The sequence below is a fragment of the Zingiber officinale genome, chromosome 10A (assembly GCF_018446385.1).
Source record: "Zingiber officinale cultivar Zhangliang chromosome 10A, Zo_v1.1, whole genome shotgun sequence".
NCBI lineage: Eukaryota > Viridiplantae > Streptophyta > Magnoliopsida > Zingiberales > Zingiberaceae > Zingiber > Zingiber officinale.
The window spans coordinates 19,073,899-19,089,067 of NC_056004.1; the positions used below are offsets into that span (position 1 = coordinate 19,073,899).

Here is a 15,169-nt window from a genome sequence, read left to right on the forward strand (position 1 = left end):
TAAATCCAGACATAAAAAAATTTGGGTTCCTACTTTGCATGCGACAAAAATAATTACTCAAAGCTTCAAGATCTCCTTCCCTAACCTCAACCTTCTAGCTTCGAAATATAATTTCTACATTTTCTCTCATCAAATGATAAATTCTCATAACCTCCACCTCAACTACACAAGAGTGAAAACTTTTGTTTAAAGTTATTCCAGCTTGATCATTTAATTCTAATTTTCTCTTCGTAGCTGAATCCAATACTTTATTACATCTAAAATATCGCGACTTTCCAGGGCTCAAGAGATGATTATGTTCAAGGTCTACACTAGTTATCACAAAGTTCCCATCATTTCGAACAGCTACATTAATCTTAGCTTTGCAATTTGTCTTACTAGAAGGTCGAGGGTGTAAAGCATTTTTGCTTGAGATACTTTTTACGATTTTTGGCACATCCAATAGAAAAATATTTTGTTTTCCATCATCTCCATTCCTACCACCTAACTTCGAAATACCAAAACCAACACTGGTAGCATAGGAATTATAAAACGTACGAATTTCTTCTTCAGAGGAAAATATCATTCCAATCTCAGGTAGCTTCACTTCTTCGACGGTAGATGGAGATAGGTCTTGATCCGCATGATCGGTGTTATCTTTCATCTCATTTGAATCAAATTTTCCTTCTTCCATAATAATTTCTTCACCTACATTTAGTAAGAGAAAAGTTAATAACATAAATCATAAAAAAAAACAGAGAACATGCCCTAAAAAGTTAACCCCATAACATAAACCAGAAATGAAACATAGAACGGAAGAGGTGAGGGTTGCAATGCACAACTACAAGCCAAGATTCAGAAATTAGCAGCACCCAAGCGAAGATTCAGAAATTAGCAGCACCCCTAATCTGATTAGGTTAGGCAAAAACTCACTCGCCTTTGTCAGAGCTGCTGCTTGGTCGCGGAGAGATGAGGAAGGAGGCAGCCTGCTGCTTGGTCACGGAGAGATGAGGAAGGAGGAGGCTGGTGCTTCTTCGTCGCGGAGAGATTCCGAGGGGAAGAGAGTTAGGGGCACGCCATCGCGGAGAGAAGAGGAAGGAGGCTGCCTGCTGAGGGGAAGAGAGTTAGGGCACGCCGTCGCAGCAGGGAAGAGAGTTAGGGCACGCTGTCGCGGAGAGAAGAGGAAGGAGGCTGCCTGCTTAGGGGAAGAGGGTTAGGGCACGCCGTCGCGGAGAGAAGTGGAAGGAGGCAGCGAGAGATTCCAAGGGGAAGGGAGTTAGGGCATGCCGTCGCGGAGAGAAGTGGAAGGAGGCAGCGAGAGATTCCAAGGGGAAGGGAGTTAGGGCATGCCGTCGCGGAGAGAAGTGGAAGGAGGCAGCGAGAGATTCCAAGGGGAAGGGAGTTAGGGCATGCCGAGGAGAAGAGTTTAACCGCGTATGAAGCGGAGAGAGAGGCCGAGGCCGAGGTGGGTCGCGGAGGACGTGGAGTTGGACACGTGAGCTGCCAACTGGGTCGCGGAGGGTGGGTCGCGGAGAGAAGTCGCGGCATAAATCATTCCCCATATATATATATACGATATATATATATAAATCTGACGGTCCGATCTGAAAGCGCCAAAAAATGGCCGGTCCAGTCCGGAACTCACGTATAAATTCACATCACAGTCCGAGTAAACCGCAAGACCGGTCTGACAGCTTCATTCGGTTCGATAATAGGCGGCCATCTATAAAAACCCCAACTCCAACCCAACAAATTCTTCACTCTTTGTGCGGACGGAGGTCACCGAGGAAGAATCAAATCCCTAGAAATCGGAAGAAGAGTTCCTGCGGCTTCCACAACCGCCCTTGATCATCACGTCCGTTTCCGTTTATGGTTTTCGCTCTATCTTATCAGTGTAAACAGACGTCCTCAACTATGATTCTTTCTTCAACTATCGTCGCTCCGATCTCGTCCCTCAACGACCTCCGCGCCTTCGGTCCTGGACTCAATCCGTTTGCACCCTTTGGCATGGGAAACTACTCCGCCTCCCGCTAAGTTCTTTGGCTTTCTCGATTGCCTTGGCTACTATGTAAAGCTTGGATCTTGCTACGGGGTTGTATCTTGTGTCGCTTACTTGGCAGGACAAGATCTTGGTTTTTCTTTTCGTCGAAAAGGGGATCTTTGCTTCTAGTGGTTTTTAGGGATTTCGTTTCGTCTTTGAATTTGATTCTTGCGGTCGTGAAATATGCCTCTTGAGCAGCAGCAGGTGAAGACTAGGAGTTACTTGTCAAGCAGGCATCTTTTCAAGCAGAGGGTCAGGGAGAGGGATGACAGGGGATGGACATTGCTTCACATTCGTGCTAGAAAGGGTGACTTGAAAGAGGTAGATGTCCTTAATTTACCGTTCAATTCATCTACTAGAAGTAATCTGTTAATAGCTTCTTATAGCGCATAGTTAGATTTTTTTTAATATTATTTTCTATATGTGTTAATGTTCATGTTTGCTACCGTTTGATAGTCAAGCTATGAAGATTAATTCTGTTTCTAGGAATGGGGAAAATACATGATCATCAGTTGACTTGTTGGCATGGTTTAGTTTTTATCAGTAAACAATGGTGCAAAATGCCTAACCAGGTCTACATGGATATAGTAGATGACGAAATCACAGGATTTATAATGTTCATATTCCGTAAGTCCCTATTGTATGGGCAACCAACCTAGTCACAATCTCTTACATCTTTTGCAATGTGGCAGCCTAAATAATTATCACTTAGAATTTTTGTATTACAATCTAGATTCTAGACCAGTTCCACTCAAGCTTTTGGTTAAGCAATTTTGGACAGCTGTCAGCATTCAACTTTAACTAAAACAATGTTGACAATGGAGTCCAGGTCACAACCAGACTCTTGAGATAAGTGATCAGTCATTCAACTATGTAAAAAAAAAAATCTTAACAATGGAGTCCAAGTGGGAAAATAATTGCAACTTTTTTCCTTTTGTTGTTTGGTTCCTGTTCAAGTTCAGCCAAGCTCATTCAGTACATCCAGAGTTATAGTTAAATCTTTAAATCAGATACACACCATTGCCCTAGGAGTTGACAATTGACTCTGAACTCTAAAGTCGATAATTGTGTTTGACAATGTCAGAACTATTTTGTTACATTGAAGTGTCTGAAGGTTTGTTCTCTGAATATGAAATAGGAATTAAACAAAATTTCAAGCTGTTGAGATGTGATTTATACAATAGGCATCATTGTTGTAGAGCAGATTGTGTGAATGTCCAATTCTTTCTCAGTATCATCTGGACACTATTGGTAAATGTATATTAATATAGCACACACTTGGTAAGGCTTTAGAAGTTCATTTTTTGGATATTGTATGTGGTTGGATAGATTGTCTAGACATATTTTATCTAAACGTTAGACTATAAAAGGGCAGCCCGGTCCACGAAGCTCCCGCTATGCGGGGTCCCGGAGAAGGATCCATTGTATGTAGCTTTACCTTGCTTTTTGCAAGAGGTTGTTTTACCATTGCGCCAAGGCTCTCCTTCATCTAAACGTTAGGCTATGATTCAGAAAAATTAAAATAACAATCATAGTTCATTTGACATTTATGTTGGTAGGGATGCCAGTTTGATAACTTTTCTTTATTTTTTGTTTATTATTAGATCTGCTAACTTAACATGTAATTGTTAATTCATATTCTATATTGTACTTTTTCAGTGTTTCTATTATGCTATCTTGGTAACCTACTTTTACAAGATTTCCAGCTTCTTCCTGCTGTATACTTGTATTGCATTACATATAAATCTGTGTTTGGGAATCTTCTTTTGAAGGGTACTATTTTTTAGTGGTATGAATACAATATATTAATCTTTTTTGCATCATTTCCACCAGTAGTTTGGTGTGGGATAATATGAATCTTGATCATTTTATTTGTTGTTGCAATTCATCTTTTGTAGGTCAAGTGTCTTTTGGATGAAGGAATGGATGTCAATGTCACTACTTTTGGTCCAAAAGCTCATGGTGCGACTCCTCTTCATCTTGCTGCACAAGGTGGGCACATCAAGGTCATGGTTGAGTTACTGGAGAGGGGTGCTAACATTGATGCTCGAACAAAGGGAGCTTGTGGATGTAAGATTTATTTCTTGAAGTATTGTTTGCTTTTGAAGATTGTGGTATCTTTTTGTTGCACAGTGTTACTTTATCTAGAAGAGTTATAAATGAGTTGTTTTAACATTGACTCTTCCCTAGTCAGGAAACCTAGCCGTGAGATGTTTATCATTTTGCCCTGGTAATGCCTTCTTTTTCAGTCTTCCATATCTCAATTATGATACCATAATTGAGTCTCCCACTAGCAAAGGTAGAAGAGGAAACTGTTATCAATTTGGGCAGTGCCTTCTTTCTTAGTCTCCCATATTCCAATTGTTACCATAATTGAGTCTCCCACTAACAAAGAAGGCTTGTAGCTTAGATGAGGAAACTATTATAATTTGCTGGTAAATTAATCCATCAGTTCCTTTACATGAGCTTGGCATGGCAAGGTTTTATCTAGAGTGGAAGTTATCTTAGACATACATGCTCAGGTGTATAGAAAGAGTATGGGTTGATGGAACTACCATTGGGTACACATGCTGCCATTTAGAGATGATTTTGATTGAGTTAGGCTTTGGATCTTGACATGGATGCCAAGACACAAATGGAGGAAATTGTCATTCCCTATTTGATTTTATGGCCATAATTGTGGGCCAATGATGGATATTATGAGTAAACTATTAGTTCTTTCATTTTGTCTTCTTATTGCCTCAATCATAAAGGATAGTGTGCTTGCAATAGTTAAGATCACCTTTTTAACTTCTTTTATGTTTTATCATTGCTGAACTTTTGTGTGAATGTGGCTCTGCATTTTATCTTCTTTTTATTTTTCTAGTAGGTGTGATTCACATTTTTTATTATTATACTGCTTCCATCTCGCACCGTGTGCGGATGGATTGTAACATACCTTCTTTTAGAAGGAAATTCTATTTTTGTAGGTGCATTTGACTGGTAGTGGAAACAATAGCTATCGAGCTCTATAAGCATTTCCATGTGGAACAAATAATAATATAGCTTAGTCTAATTGAAGATTTTAAGTATTTTGTGGTTATCTTTGCATTTGTTCTTAAGGAAACTTCTGTCGTGTGATGCCTGCCTTTCTGTTCTTGTACCAGTGTGCAATTGTTCATGTAACCTTGTTTATATGAAGCAGGGACTCCACTTCATACTGCTGCCAAAGAAAGAAACAAGAAAGCTATCAAGTTCCTGGTTGAGAATGGTGCATTCCTGCCACTGGACATGAACGACAACCGGTTCAATCCACCCCTCCATTACTGTCCAGGACTTGAATGGGCCTACGAGATCAAACGCAAGCAAGAAAATGATCTTTCTATGGCTGGAACTTCTTATAGCTCCGACTGTTAGTGACATGACCGGTTCAATACGCCTCTCCATTACTGTCCAGGACTTGAATGGGCCTACGAGATCAAACACAAGCAAGAAAATGATCTTTCTATGGTTGGAACTTCTTATAGCTCCGACAGTTAGTGACATGATTATCATTGCTGCAAGACTTGCAATTGCCGTCTCAAACTCATCTCATATGGACTCCAGTTTGGAGGAATGTACAGCTATTTGATTCCTATTTATACTTCTAAATGGACAAGCATCTATGGTTGTGTCAGATTTGATGGAGTCTCAATGAATTGTTAATGGAAAGCTGTTAATGTATTTGCACCGGAAACAATTTTCCTACGAAGTTAGTTTGCTCGGACGGATTTAACACTTGTGCTTCTGATCTGCTTTCCATAATGATTCACCTTAGGCATTTGGGCACCAACAGCCACTGAACTATGATATCAGCTTCCAAGAGGTTCGATGGATATACATTTTTCTTGTAATGCTTCGTGTGATCCCTTAAAGTTTCAATTAGATGAAGATTTTGTAGATCATAACCGAGAATTGAAAACAAAGGTTTTATCTGTCAAGGTACTAATACAGATACGTCTGGTAAAATACAAGGCAACCAACCAATATAAACAATCGTATATAGATTCAATTGATCACATGATGAGCTCAATTATACTAGTTAGGCAAGCGTAACAAAACTGGATTCAACTGTGAATTTATTAAAAGGCTACCATCTGACACCACAACGCCATGAAAATTGAGTACTCATCAGGTAATTAATTATAAATTTGTCGAGCATTAACCTCCGAATGCCTTCACAAACCATACTTAACAGAAAAGGAAATTGCGAGAAACAATACTTGGTTGAGAAAGTCATAGGATTGGCAATCATACTAGATCGAAAGCAAGGATGGTATCCTTGGCCAAAATGAGCAGCAGCAGCTTGAAATATATCAAGACCCATTTCCTTGTAACTTCATGGTGAACGTAATCCAGAAAGATCTCCTTGTAAAATCCATATATTTGCCAGTATGTGCACAAGATGAGCAGCGAGGTAGTTAACTTTGATTTTGATACAAGTAGCAATAGTGGTATAAGTGCATATGTAGTCTTTATGGAGAGCTCCATGCTCTTTAGCTTCAATCTTTCATGAACTAATACACTATTCCTTCCATGTGCAAGGGTGCCCTCAAGTGGACTGAAAGCAAGTACCTTTGAATCTTTATCATTCTTCTCTTGAGAGTTCAAATTGTTCCCTTGAGTATTAATTTCTCCAACATCTGCTTTCGTGTGCAAGGAACGAGCCACCAATGGTGGATTATACCATAGTGAACTAAAAGTGCAATTTGGGAGAATCTTGCCATAGACAGAAATCTGGATTATGATAATAAACAACAAACATTCAAATTGGTGATTATAGAGAAGTTCTAACTAAAATAATTCAACAAGGTTCTGACAAGCTTTAGAACAATGAAACAAACGTCAAACAAAAAAAAACTTTTGGTGCAATTGGAAAAAAAAATTATCAAGAGAGGTGAAGGTAAAGATTGAGAACTTAAGGTGACAAGAGTCAGCTAATTAAAAAAGAAATAGAACAAAGTCCCAGAAACTTTCTTATTTTTCTAAACAAACAATAAAAAATTCACTGTTCCAACAATAACCTATATGGAGAGTATTTCGTTATAATTATTAAATTTATCATTAATAATATTTATGATGTATATTGATTAGTGAAAAATATATTATTTAAGTTTTAAATTAGAGCATACATAAAGATTAAGTAAAGAAAAAAATTGTTTGTTCTAAAATATAATATTAATAATTCCTTTTCACTTATCTGTTCTTTTTTACATTTGATTTGTTGATTTTTTTTTCTAAAAATATCAAATGATCATTCCTACACATTTCTCTGTTCTTTACAATATCTAGATGTGTTCATGTTCTTCTTGTTTAGTTCCTTCCTAACTATATAAAGTTATGAAGTAGAGTTAAACGTAGTAACTTTGTTTTTACAAGTAACCTAAGATAACACTATGGGAACACATGCAATATGGTCAAGCATCCCATATGCAACATGGAACACATTTTAAAACACTAGATATTTTCTAACAAATAATCAAAAAGCTAATGTGTGGAAAGCAGACACTTCTTTTGGCTTCTCTCTTTCCACTAAACTTGACAAAACAGAGTGAAGAAACCACACTCCACCATTCTTCCTCTACCTTTCTTCAATGTTCCTCCACTTCATTTTGCATACTCATAGCTCACTACTCCCTCCATCACGGAGTTTAGAATAATTTTTCGTTGAAAATAAGATGAATGCATATTACTAGAGAAGATAAAATAAAAAATACTAGGTGTAACTCTGATAGATGACATAATCAACTTTTCAGATTTTACATTATTAAATTCTAAATTTGAAAAATCCAAGGGCAAAAATCAAAAGGGCACCCCAAATTAAGAGAACCATCAAATGGGTGCCCCTTTTTTTATAAAAAAAAAAAAAAAAAAAATCAAATGGGCACCCTTTCAATGATTTTATCCTGAAAATAGCCCTTTGATCCATCATAGTTGTAGCAACTGCCGAGTATCTGTTACATATGTAGAAGCTACTCGGTAGCTTCTACAACATGTAAAAGCTATCAATAGAGGCTTTTCTAGCAGAGAGACAAATTCCACAAGCAATGGATACGTAACCCCCTTACCACAGCCTATGATACATACCTAGCTTAAAAAAGAGCCTTCAAATAACTGTTTTAGCGGCTTTCAATTCTTCCATTCTCATAAGAGAAGTTGCAGAGAGAATTTCCCGTAAAGGACACTGTTAAACCATCAGGGAAATCACCGACTTGCATAAGCAAGAAAATGAACTCCAAAAGCTCCGAGGTAAATGATGAGGCCTATTAATTCAAATTCACTGACTTAGCTAAGAGGGGAAAGGGTTAGGGCAATGACATGAGGATAAGATGACATCAATACACAGTTAGGTATGATCCATTAAAGGTATAGCTATCTACCACTCAGTTAAGAGGGAGACTGAATTTGGTTCGAAGAAGCTACTGGTGGCGAATGAGCATCGATCATATAGATGCAGCTAAAAAATAAAATTTCAGGTTCAGTGGAGTCGCCAGGATAGGAAAGATTAAGAAAGGGGTGGCAAAATATTCAGATCAACATACGGAAAGCAAACGAATCGATCATATATTGATCTCAACTGGACGAGATGCAAACGTACAACTGGCAAACTCAAATGGACGCCACAAAGGGCAAGGGAAGAATAAGGTTTACCTTTCCTGATCCAAGGCAGCCGATCACCTTAGGCGGGGCGAGTCCAGGAGAAGCTTGTGCGGCGCGATCCGGTCTGAGATCAGCGGATCCGGCACCAGACAACGGGCGGGAAGCAACGCAGATGACGCCACGGCGGCACTGTTCGGAAGCGAAGGACTCGCTCAATGCCGACGGTCGGAGGAGGAAGCGATGGAGAGGTAGGGATTTGGATCGGCGCAAAAGGAAGGAAGCCATGGCCGATGTGTGGGCGAAAGAGACACGAAGCCTACGGAAAGCCTAAAACGGGATGCAAAGCCCGATATAAATATATATATCACAATCGGCGTTACGTGGCAACTGTTCTCCGTTCGGTCAATTCTAGATGGTTCCACGGACTTTCCACTCCAGATCTAACGGCTGAGATTTGCGACTCTCGTCGAGCAGAAAGGAAAGCCCTTCAGCCATAAAACCTCATCCGCCTCCACTTCTATCTTTCGTCTGCAGAGAGCTTTCTCACAAAGCAAGGCCTATACGCCGGAGTCCAACGAAGACCTAGTTTCGACTTTCCGTCCGAGGTGAGATTCCTGCCTAAATTTGTATGTCGTTTCGGTCGATTCCGCTTGTGTTCTAGGTATTTTTCGTCTACGAGGTACAGGGCTTGCTTTTTCATGCAAATTTACCTCGCGTCTTCCAGAAATTTGGCCCGTCGGTAAGCTCGTCAGAGTTCGAAGAGGACTTGGATCCTTTGCCTTCTCGTGCTTTGCAGAACAAAATTGCACGAGTCTTTTGTCACGGCGTTTTGAAGTGTTTGATGTTGTTACGGACTTTATCGTGACAAATTGATCACATGTACTTGGAAAGCGGACTGTCAAAACTTATGATTTGGAAACACTGCTTGCCTAATTAGTGTCTTATGGAAATCCAATGAGTATTGTCATCTAAAATTAGTTAAATTAAAACATATTATTCAATTAATACGATCTTCTGCTAGAAATCTTCCATTTTACTTCTTTCTCTCGCTATATGTGTGTGTACATTTTAATATCGGTCTTTACATGTTGCCATAAGGGTCTGAAAGTAGGTCGTTACTACACTTCCAGATACAATTAGTGTCAACCAATCAATGTAACTGTCCTTGACTTGTTATCGCAAGCCGTTAGACACCTAGATGAGCTCTCCTATTTCAAGGGATCTCCCTTTGTAGGTCAAAACAAATCATGTAACTCTACAAAGATGGTTCTTCAATTAGTATTTGGAAGATAAGGGTGTTTATCTGGTCATGTGTTTGTGGATGATCCTTTAACCAATTTAGTTGTGAATCTAAGTTTCCTTTTTGTTTGGTTATGAAATATTTATGTTTCTCATCAGCAGTCCATGGCTTCAACTTTCTACACAATGTCTACTTTTGGAGCGGTTGCTTCTCGTAGTTCCACAACAGACAATAAGATGCTAGCTTCTAGGCAGAAGCTTTCTTCTCTTGCTTCTATGTCACCTAGTTTAAACATCAGCAACAACAAGTTGAGCTTCAGTCGTCGAAGGAAAGGGAACTGTATGATTAATGCTATGGCCAAGGAGTTATACTTCAATAAAGATGGCTCAGCCATCAAAAAACTACAAGTATGCTTTGTTAACTGAAATATGTACCGCATATGTGTTTTATTATGTTGTAGATATATCTTTTTTCCTTGTCTATTACATAAAATCCATTTTGGGTGTCATCAGAATGGTGTCAACAAGCTTGCTGATCTTGTTGGGGTTACACTCGGTCCAAAGGGAAGAAATGTTGTCTTGGAAAGCAAGTATGGATCACCTAAGATTGTGAATGATGGGGTTACAGTAGCAAAAGAGGTAGGCAATTTGGTGTTTCCTTTTTCTCATGCTTGAGTCATCATGATATGTTCCATTTTTGTTTGATATACATGATTATGGCTACTTGGGCCTGCATAGGTAGCATGGAATGAAATGCTAACCATACTATATGCATTAGCAATATTGCTAAAAAAGTATGCTAGCTATCTCCTTGATGATTGTCCTTTCAACTGTTTATATATTCTTTTCCTCTTACTAGGAATATGAACAATAGCAACGAACAAACAATGATCCAACTATGCAAAGTCCACGTAGATGTTTTACCTCCATTGGACACTATAAATGACTATGTCACAACTAATATCTTACACTGGTAGTTACTTCATCATTGTTCTGAAAGTGGCTGCTGCCTGCCAGGTTTATTCAAGGAGGAATTTTATTGTATCTGTTTATTGGCTGGGAAAGGAATATATGGGCTTAATCAATCCTTGCTTTGTCATGGTGTCAAGTCATTTCAATTTCAATATTGACTTGATTAGATCAATTTATACTTAAATAGAAAAAATAGCATTCATTGATTGTTTAGGTGATAATTTTAGGTTTTCTTTTATATGGATTGGTTTGGTTGGTTAACATGCAACATTGTATGGATAAAATTAAGCTGATTTGTAATACATTCTATTTGGAATTTATAAATTTTTTGGGATGTTTAATTCAAAATGTGAAATGATAGATGTGTTTATTTATTGATTTTTATATTGATTTTTTAAGTTGTTTAATTTGGTATCTATTCAGTAAACACAAGTATATATTTGAACACATGATTGAAATTGTTTAATGTGATATTTTTGTTGTTTTTAAAATATGTATTGCATTTGTGTTATGCGAGGCCTGGCCAAATACCCCATTTATATGCTTTCAGAAAACTTATTGTTTGTAGAAATTCTAGTTGTCAAGATTCACAAATTGAAGAGTTCCTTTTTTCCTCCTTCAATTGTAAAATAAATTCATATGTGGAGCTTTATTCCTCTTTAGATAGGCCTCTGTTTATTCATGCAATATTGAACCTTTGTAACTTTTAACTTATGATAGGTTGAACTAGAGGATCCTGTTGAGAACATTGGTGCCAAACTAGTCAGACAAGCTGCTGCTAAGACCAATGATTTGGCTGGGGATGGAACTACTACATCTGTTGTTCTTGCTCAAGGCATGATTGCAGAAGGTGTTAAGGTACCCTATCCAAATCAACGTTTTTTTATGACAGATAGTCAAATTACCCCCTTACTATAGGGTGGATTCTCATGTAGGTAGTTGCAGCTGGTGCTAATCCTGTTCAGATTACCCGTGGTATTGAAAAAACTGCCAAAGCATTAGTTGGTGAACTTAAGAAAATGTCTAAGGAGGTAGGCTGAGCTTTTTGTCAGATTACATTACTCATCTAACTAATGTCAAGTCTGGCTGATTAGAATTTGAGGTTGGTATTGTGTGTTGCAGGTTGAAGACAGTGAACTTGCAGATGTTGCTGCAGTTAGTGCTGGTAACAATAATGAAATAGGAAATATGATAGCCGAAGCAATGAACAAGGTTGGAAGGAAGGGTGTGGTTACCCTTGAAGAAGGGAAAAGTGCTGAAAACAATCTTTATGTTGTTGAAGGAATGCAATTTGATCGTGGATACATTTCCCCATACTTTGTTACAGACAGTGAAAAGATGACTGCTGAATATGAGAATTGCAAGGTTTAATCCTATCACGAGTGCACCCTTTTTTTCGACATCAGAGGTTTCTTTTATAGGTTTCATGTACAACTGTAAGCTTGTATTAATTCATATTTTGATTGTTTTATAGTTGCTTCTTGTTGACAAGAAGATCACCAACGCAAGAGATCTTATCAATGTTTTGGAAGATGCTATAAGAGGTGGGTACCCAGTAGTCATAATTGCCGAAGATATTGAACAAGAAGCTCTAGCAACTCTTGTTGTGAATAAATTAAGAGGGGCATTGAAGATTGCTGCACTTAAAGCCCCTGGTTTTGGGGAGCGCAAAAGTCAGTACCTGGATGACATTGCAATACTGACAGGAGGTAGATTATCTATTTCATAACGACTCATTAAGATATATTCTCTATATTACTTGTTAATTTATTCTTAAGATTCTATCTCATTTTGTTTGTGCAGCTACCGTGATCAGAGAAGAGGTTGGCCTTTCCCTGGATAAAGCTGACAAAGATATCTTGGGTACTGCCGCCAAGGTTGTACTTACAAAAGATTCAACCACCATAGTTGGTGATGGTAGTACTCAGGAGGAAGTAAATAAAAGAGTAGCACAGATCAGGAATCTAATCGAGGTTGTATTCTGTGATAAGATATTATTTGCTTTAATTAATTGCTTTGGAAAAAAATCTTAGTAAAGTTCATTATGTATGTCTAGGCTTCAGAGCAAGAATATGATAAGGAAAAACTTAACGAGAGAATAGCAAAGCTTTCTGGTGGTGTTACTGTTATTCAGGTAGACCAAAGCAATTATTTTGTGCTTTCAATGTCTTTTTAGTTTCTTGTTTCTGCCGTTAAGTCTTGTTAATGTTCTCTCTCATTTCAAACTTTTGCAGGTTGGAGCACAAACCGAAACTGAACTAAAAGAGAAAAAGCTGAGAGTTGAAGATGCTCTTAATGCTACAAAGGTCATTTTGCTAGCTTTCAACTACTATCCCATTTTAAATGATAGTATATTATATGTTTCAAATTGTGTTTTATTCAACAACCCATTTCTCATGCCACATGTTCAGGCTGCTGTCGAGGAAGGTATTGTGGTTGGCGGTGGTTGTGCTCTGTTGCGGCTATCTTTGAAAGTTGATGCCATCAAAGCGACTCTCGAAAATGATGAGCAGAAGGTTAGCAGCATTCCTCCTGCATTAAGAAACTTATCCACGTTATAATGTGTGTTTGCATAACCAACCGATCTTTATCAACTATTTCCTTTTGTTGCAACTTCCACAGGTTGGAGCAGACATCGTCAAGAGGGCTTTGAGCTACCCGCTGAAGTTGATTGCTAAAAATGCCGGTGTCAATGGAAGTGTGGTCACTGAGAAGGTATTGGATCTATCACATGCGCGGTTCAATAAAATGTTTTCTTTTAACGTTATTCAAGTATGCAACAATAATGTCTGGTAATTGCCTTAGGTTTTGTCCAACGAAAACTACAAAGTCGGTTATAATGCTGCCACTGGCATATACGAGGATTTGATGGCTGCGGGTATAATCGACCCCACCAAGGTTTGCGTGTTTCGATTACTTCTACATTCACATCCTTATCTGTAACTTGTTCGTCATTGTGCCTATCGTACCTACACAAGCTCTTCTCCATGAAACAGGTGGTGAGGTGTTGCTTGGAGCATGCCGCTTCAGTAGCTAAGACTTTTCTCACTTCAGACGTTGTGGTCGTTGACATCAAGGAGCCTGAGCCTGTGCCTGTAGGAAACCCTATGGATAACTCAGGTACTCCAAACACAACAAAACTAAGAACGCATGAGTGTTTCCCCTGATGATTTGGTGTGATGTTTACACTTTTGCTTGTTGCAGGTTATGGCTACTAATTAAACCGTAAGTGATGATCATGCCGACATCTTATGTTGCCGTCTGCAAGTCCGGGCAAATGCTTATATTCATCTGCGGCCAAAGTTTCATCTGGTAGGGAATCGAATGGATTGGTCCAATAAGTTGGAAAGTCAATTGTATTCAGAATTTTGTTTCTACTTATCCGTGCCCGTATCTTGTTTGCAATTATTTGGTTTGCAAAAGAAAAAACAAGATCTCTGTCAAATATCCTGTCAGAAGTCAGTTTCCAACCAAGAACATAATATTTGAGCAACAGATACAAGCGAGGATATAAAACTGGATACGAGGAAGGATTAACACGCAACTATATCATCCACATGGTCCAACAAGGGCATGACAATGTGCTGACTATCGGTAAAAACTACCCCTAAAACATGTGATTCAGTGGTAAGAGGAGAGGGTCTGTCTGGCAGAAGGGTAAAGTGGTCAATACTCAGTAGATGATCAAAGTGGTGTTGAAAGTGGTTAACACTTGGTAGACGTTTGACTTGGGCGGGGGTTACCTTCTTGATTAATAAAAGGATTAGTTGACCCGACATCTCGACAGCTTGGTCTGACATCGAGTTTCCGACGCTCATAAGGTAAAGCAGGAAGAAACGGAAGTCGAGCGGGATGACATTTGGCCGAGCGGGTATTCGCTTGAAGGCCATCAGTCGACGGGCCTCCGCTCGGCCTGGGAAAAGTGCTAGTCGAGCGGTTCCTCCACTCGGCCTGGTAAAAGACAGAGGGAGCAGGTGGTGAGATTTTCCTATGAACCAGTGTCGCCGACAAGAGGCATGGTCAACGCCCTGATCGAATAGAGAATCGTACGGTGGAAACTTTCACTATTACGTCAGAGATATGCTCGTGCTATCAAGGTAGTGTGTCGGGCGTGTTTTCCTAACACATCCATTACAGGTATGCTTGGAGGAGCGTGCACCCCTCGGGGAGCATGCACGTGCCTCTGGGGAGCCCTATATAAGGATCTCCAGACTTCGACGAAGGTATGTAGAGATACTTACTGTACCTACAGTTCTCGCGTCTTCTCTACTTCTGCGCTCGTGCCGGTGCGAGCGGCCAAGATGATAAAGCAGGAACAGA

General features: G+C 39.1%; 3 protein-coding genes across 4 annotated transcripts; 2 read left to right on the forward strand and 1 right to left on the reverse strand.

Moving 5' to 3' along the window:
- The first annotated feature begins 1,718 nt into the window (after nucleotides 1-1,718).
- Nucleotides 1,719-5,776, forward strand: LOC122027188 (phytochrome-interacting ankyrin-repeat protein 1-like). Its single transcript, XM_042586096.1, has 3 exons — nucleotides 1,719-2,341; nucleotides 3,919-4,090; nucleotides 5,205-5,776. Exons 1-3 carry the CDS (start codon nucleotides 2,204-2,206, stop codon nucleotides 5,414-5,416), a joined length of 522 nt encoding a protein of 173 aa, XP_042442030.1. The 5' UTR covers nucleotides 1,719-2,203; the 3' UTR covers nucleotides 5,417-5,776.
- A 315-nt stretch (nucleotides 5,777-6,091) lies between these two features.
- Nucleotides 6,092-8,974, reverse strand: LOC122027187 (succinate dehydrogenase subunit 4, mitochondrial-like). Its single transcript, XM_042586095.1, has 2 exons — nucleotides 8,690-8,974; nucleotides 6,092-6,775 (listed from the first exon to the last, which is right to left on the reverse strand). The coding sequence occupies exons 1-2, from the start codon at nucleotides 8,921-8,923 to the stop codon at nucleotides 6,290-6,292; spliced, it is 720 nt and encodes a 239-aa protein (XP_042442029.1). The 5' UTR covers nucleotides 8,924-8,974; the 3' UTR covers nucleotides 6,092-6,289.
- A 125-nt stretch (nucleotides 8,975-9,099) lies between these two features.
- On the forward strand, nucleotides 9,100-14,294 carry LOC122027186 (ruBisCO large subunit-binding protein subunit beta, chloroplastic-like). 2 transcript variants are annotated; one of them, XM_042586093.1, is made up of 15 exons: nucleotides 9,100-9,243; nucleotides 10,040-10,285; nucleotides 10,391-10,516; nucleotides 11,570-11,707; nucleotides 11,785-11,880; nucleotides 11,972-12,214; nucleotides 12,324-12,558; nucleotides 12,653-12,822; nucleotides 12,906-12,983; nucleotides 13,084-13,155; nucleotides 13,261-13,365; nucleotides 13,472-13,564; nucleotides 13,655-13,747; nucleotides 13,846-13,969; nucleotides 14,054-14,294. In XM_042586093.1, exons 2-15 carry the CDS (start codon nucleotides 10,043-10,045, stop codon nucleotides 14,065-14,067), a joined length of 1,830 nt encoding a protein of 609 aa, XP_042442027.1. In that variant the 5' UTR covers nucleotides 9,100-9,243; nucleotides 10,040-10,042; the 3' UTR covers nucleotides 14,068-14,294. The 2 variants fall into 2 exon arrangements, with proteins under 2 accessions (XP_042442027.1, XP_042442028.1); XM_042586094.1 differs by having other exon boundaries at nucleotides 9,139-9,243; nucleotides 10,037-10,285.
- The last annotated feature ends 875 nt before the right edge of the window (nucleotides 14,295-15,169 follow it).

Bases quoted from the DNA above. Each gene is read 5' to 3' on its own strand.
- LOC122027188 (XM_042586096.1), top strand. From the start codon at position 2,204: ATGCCTCTTGAGCAGCAGCAGGTGAAGACTAGGAGTTACTTGTCAAGC. The intron at 2,342-3,918 runs GTAGATGTCCTT...CATCTTTTGTAG, and splicing joins GAAAGGGTGACTTGAAAGAG to GTCAAGTGTCTTTTGGATGA. The intron at 4,091-5,204 runs GTAAGATTTATT...TATATGAAGCAG, and splicing joins AACAAAGGGAGCTTGTGGAT to GGACTCCACTTCATACTGCT.
- LOC122027187 (XM_042586095.1), bottom strand. From the start codon at position 8,923: ATGGCTTCCTTCCTTTTGCGCCGATCCAAATCCCTACCTCTCCATCGC. The intron at 6,776-8,689 runs GTAAACCTTATT...ATCATAATCCAG, and splicing joins GCTGCCTTGGATCAGGAAAG to ATTTCTGTCTATGGCAAGAT.
- LOC122027186 (XM_042586093.1), top strand. From the start codon at position 10,043: ATGGCTTCAACTTTCTACACAATGTCTACTTTTGGAGCGGTTGCTTCT. The intron at 12,984-13,083 runs GTAGACCAAAGC...AAACTTTTGCAG, and splicing joins GTGGTGTTACTGTTATTCAG to GTTGGAGCACAAACCGAAAC. The intron at 13,748-13,845 runs GTTTGCGTGTTT...TCCATGAAACAG, and splicing joins GTATAATCGACCCCACCAAG to GTGGTGAGGTGTTGCTTGGA.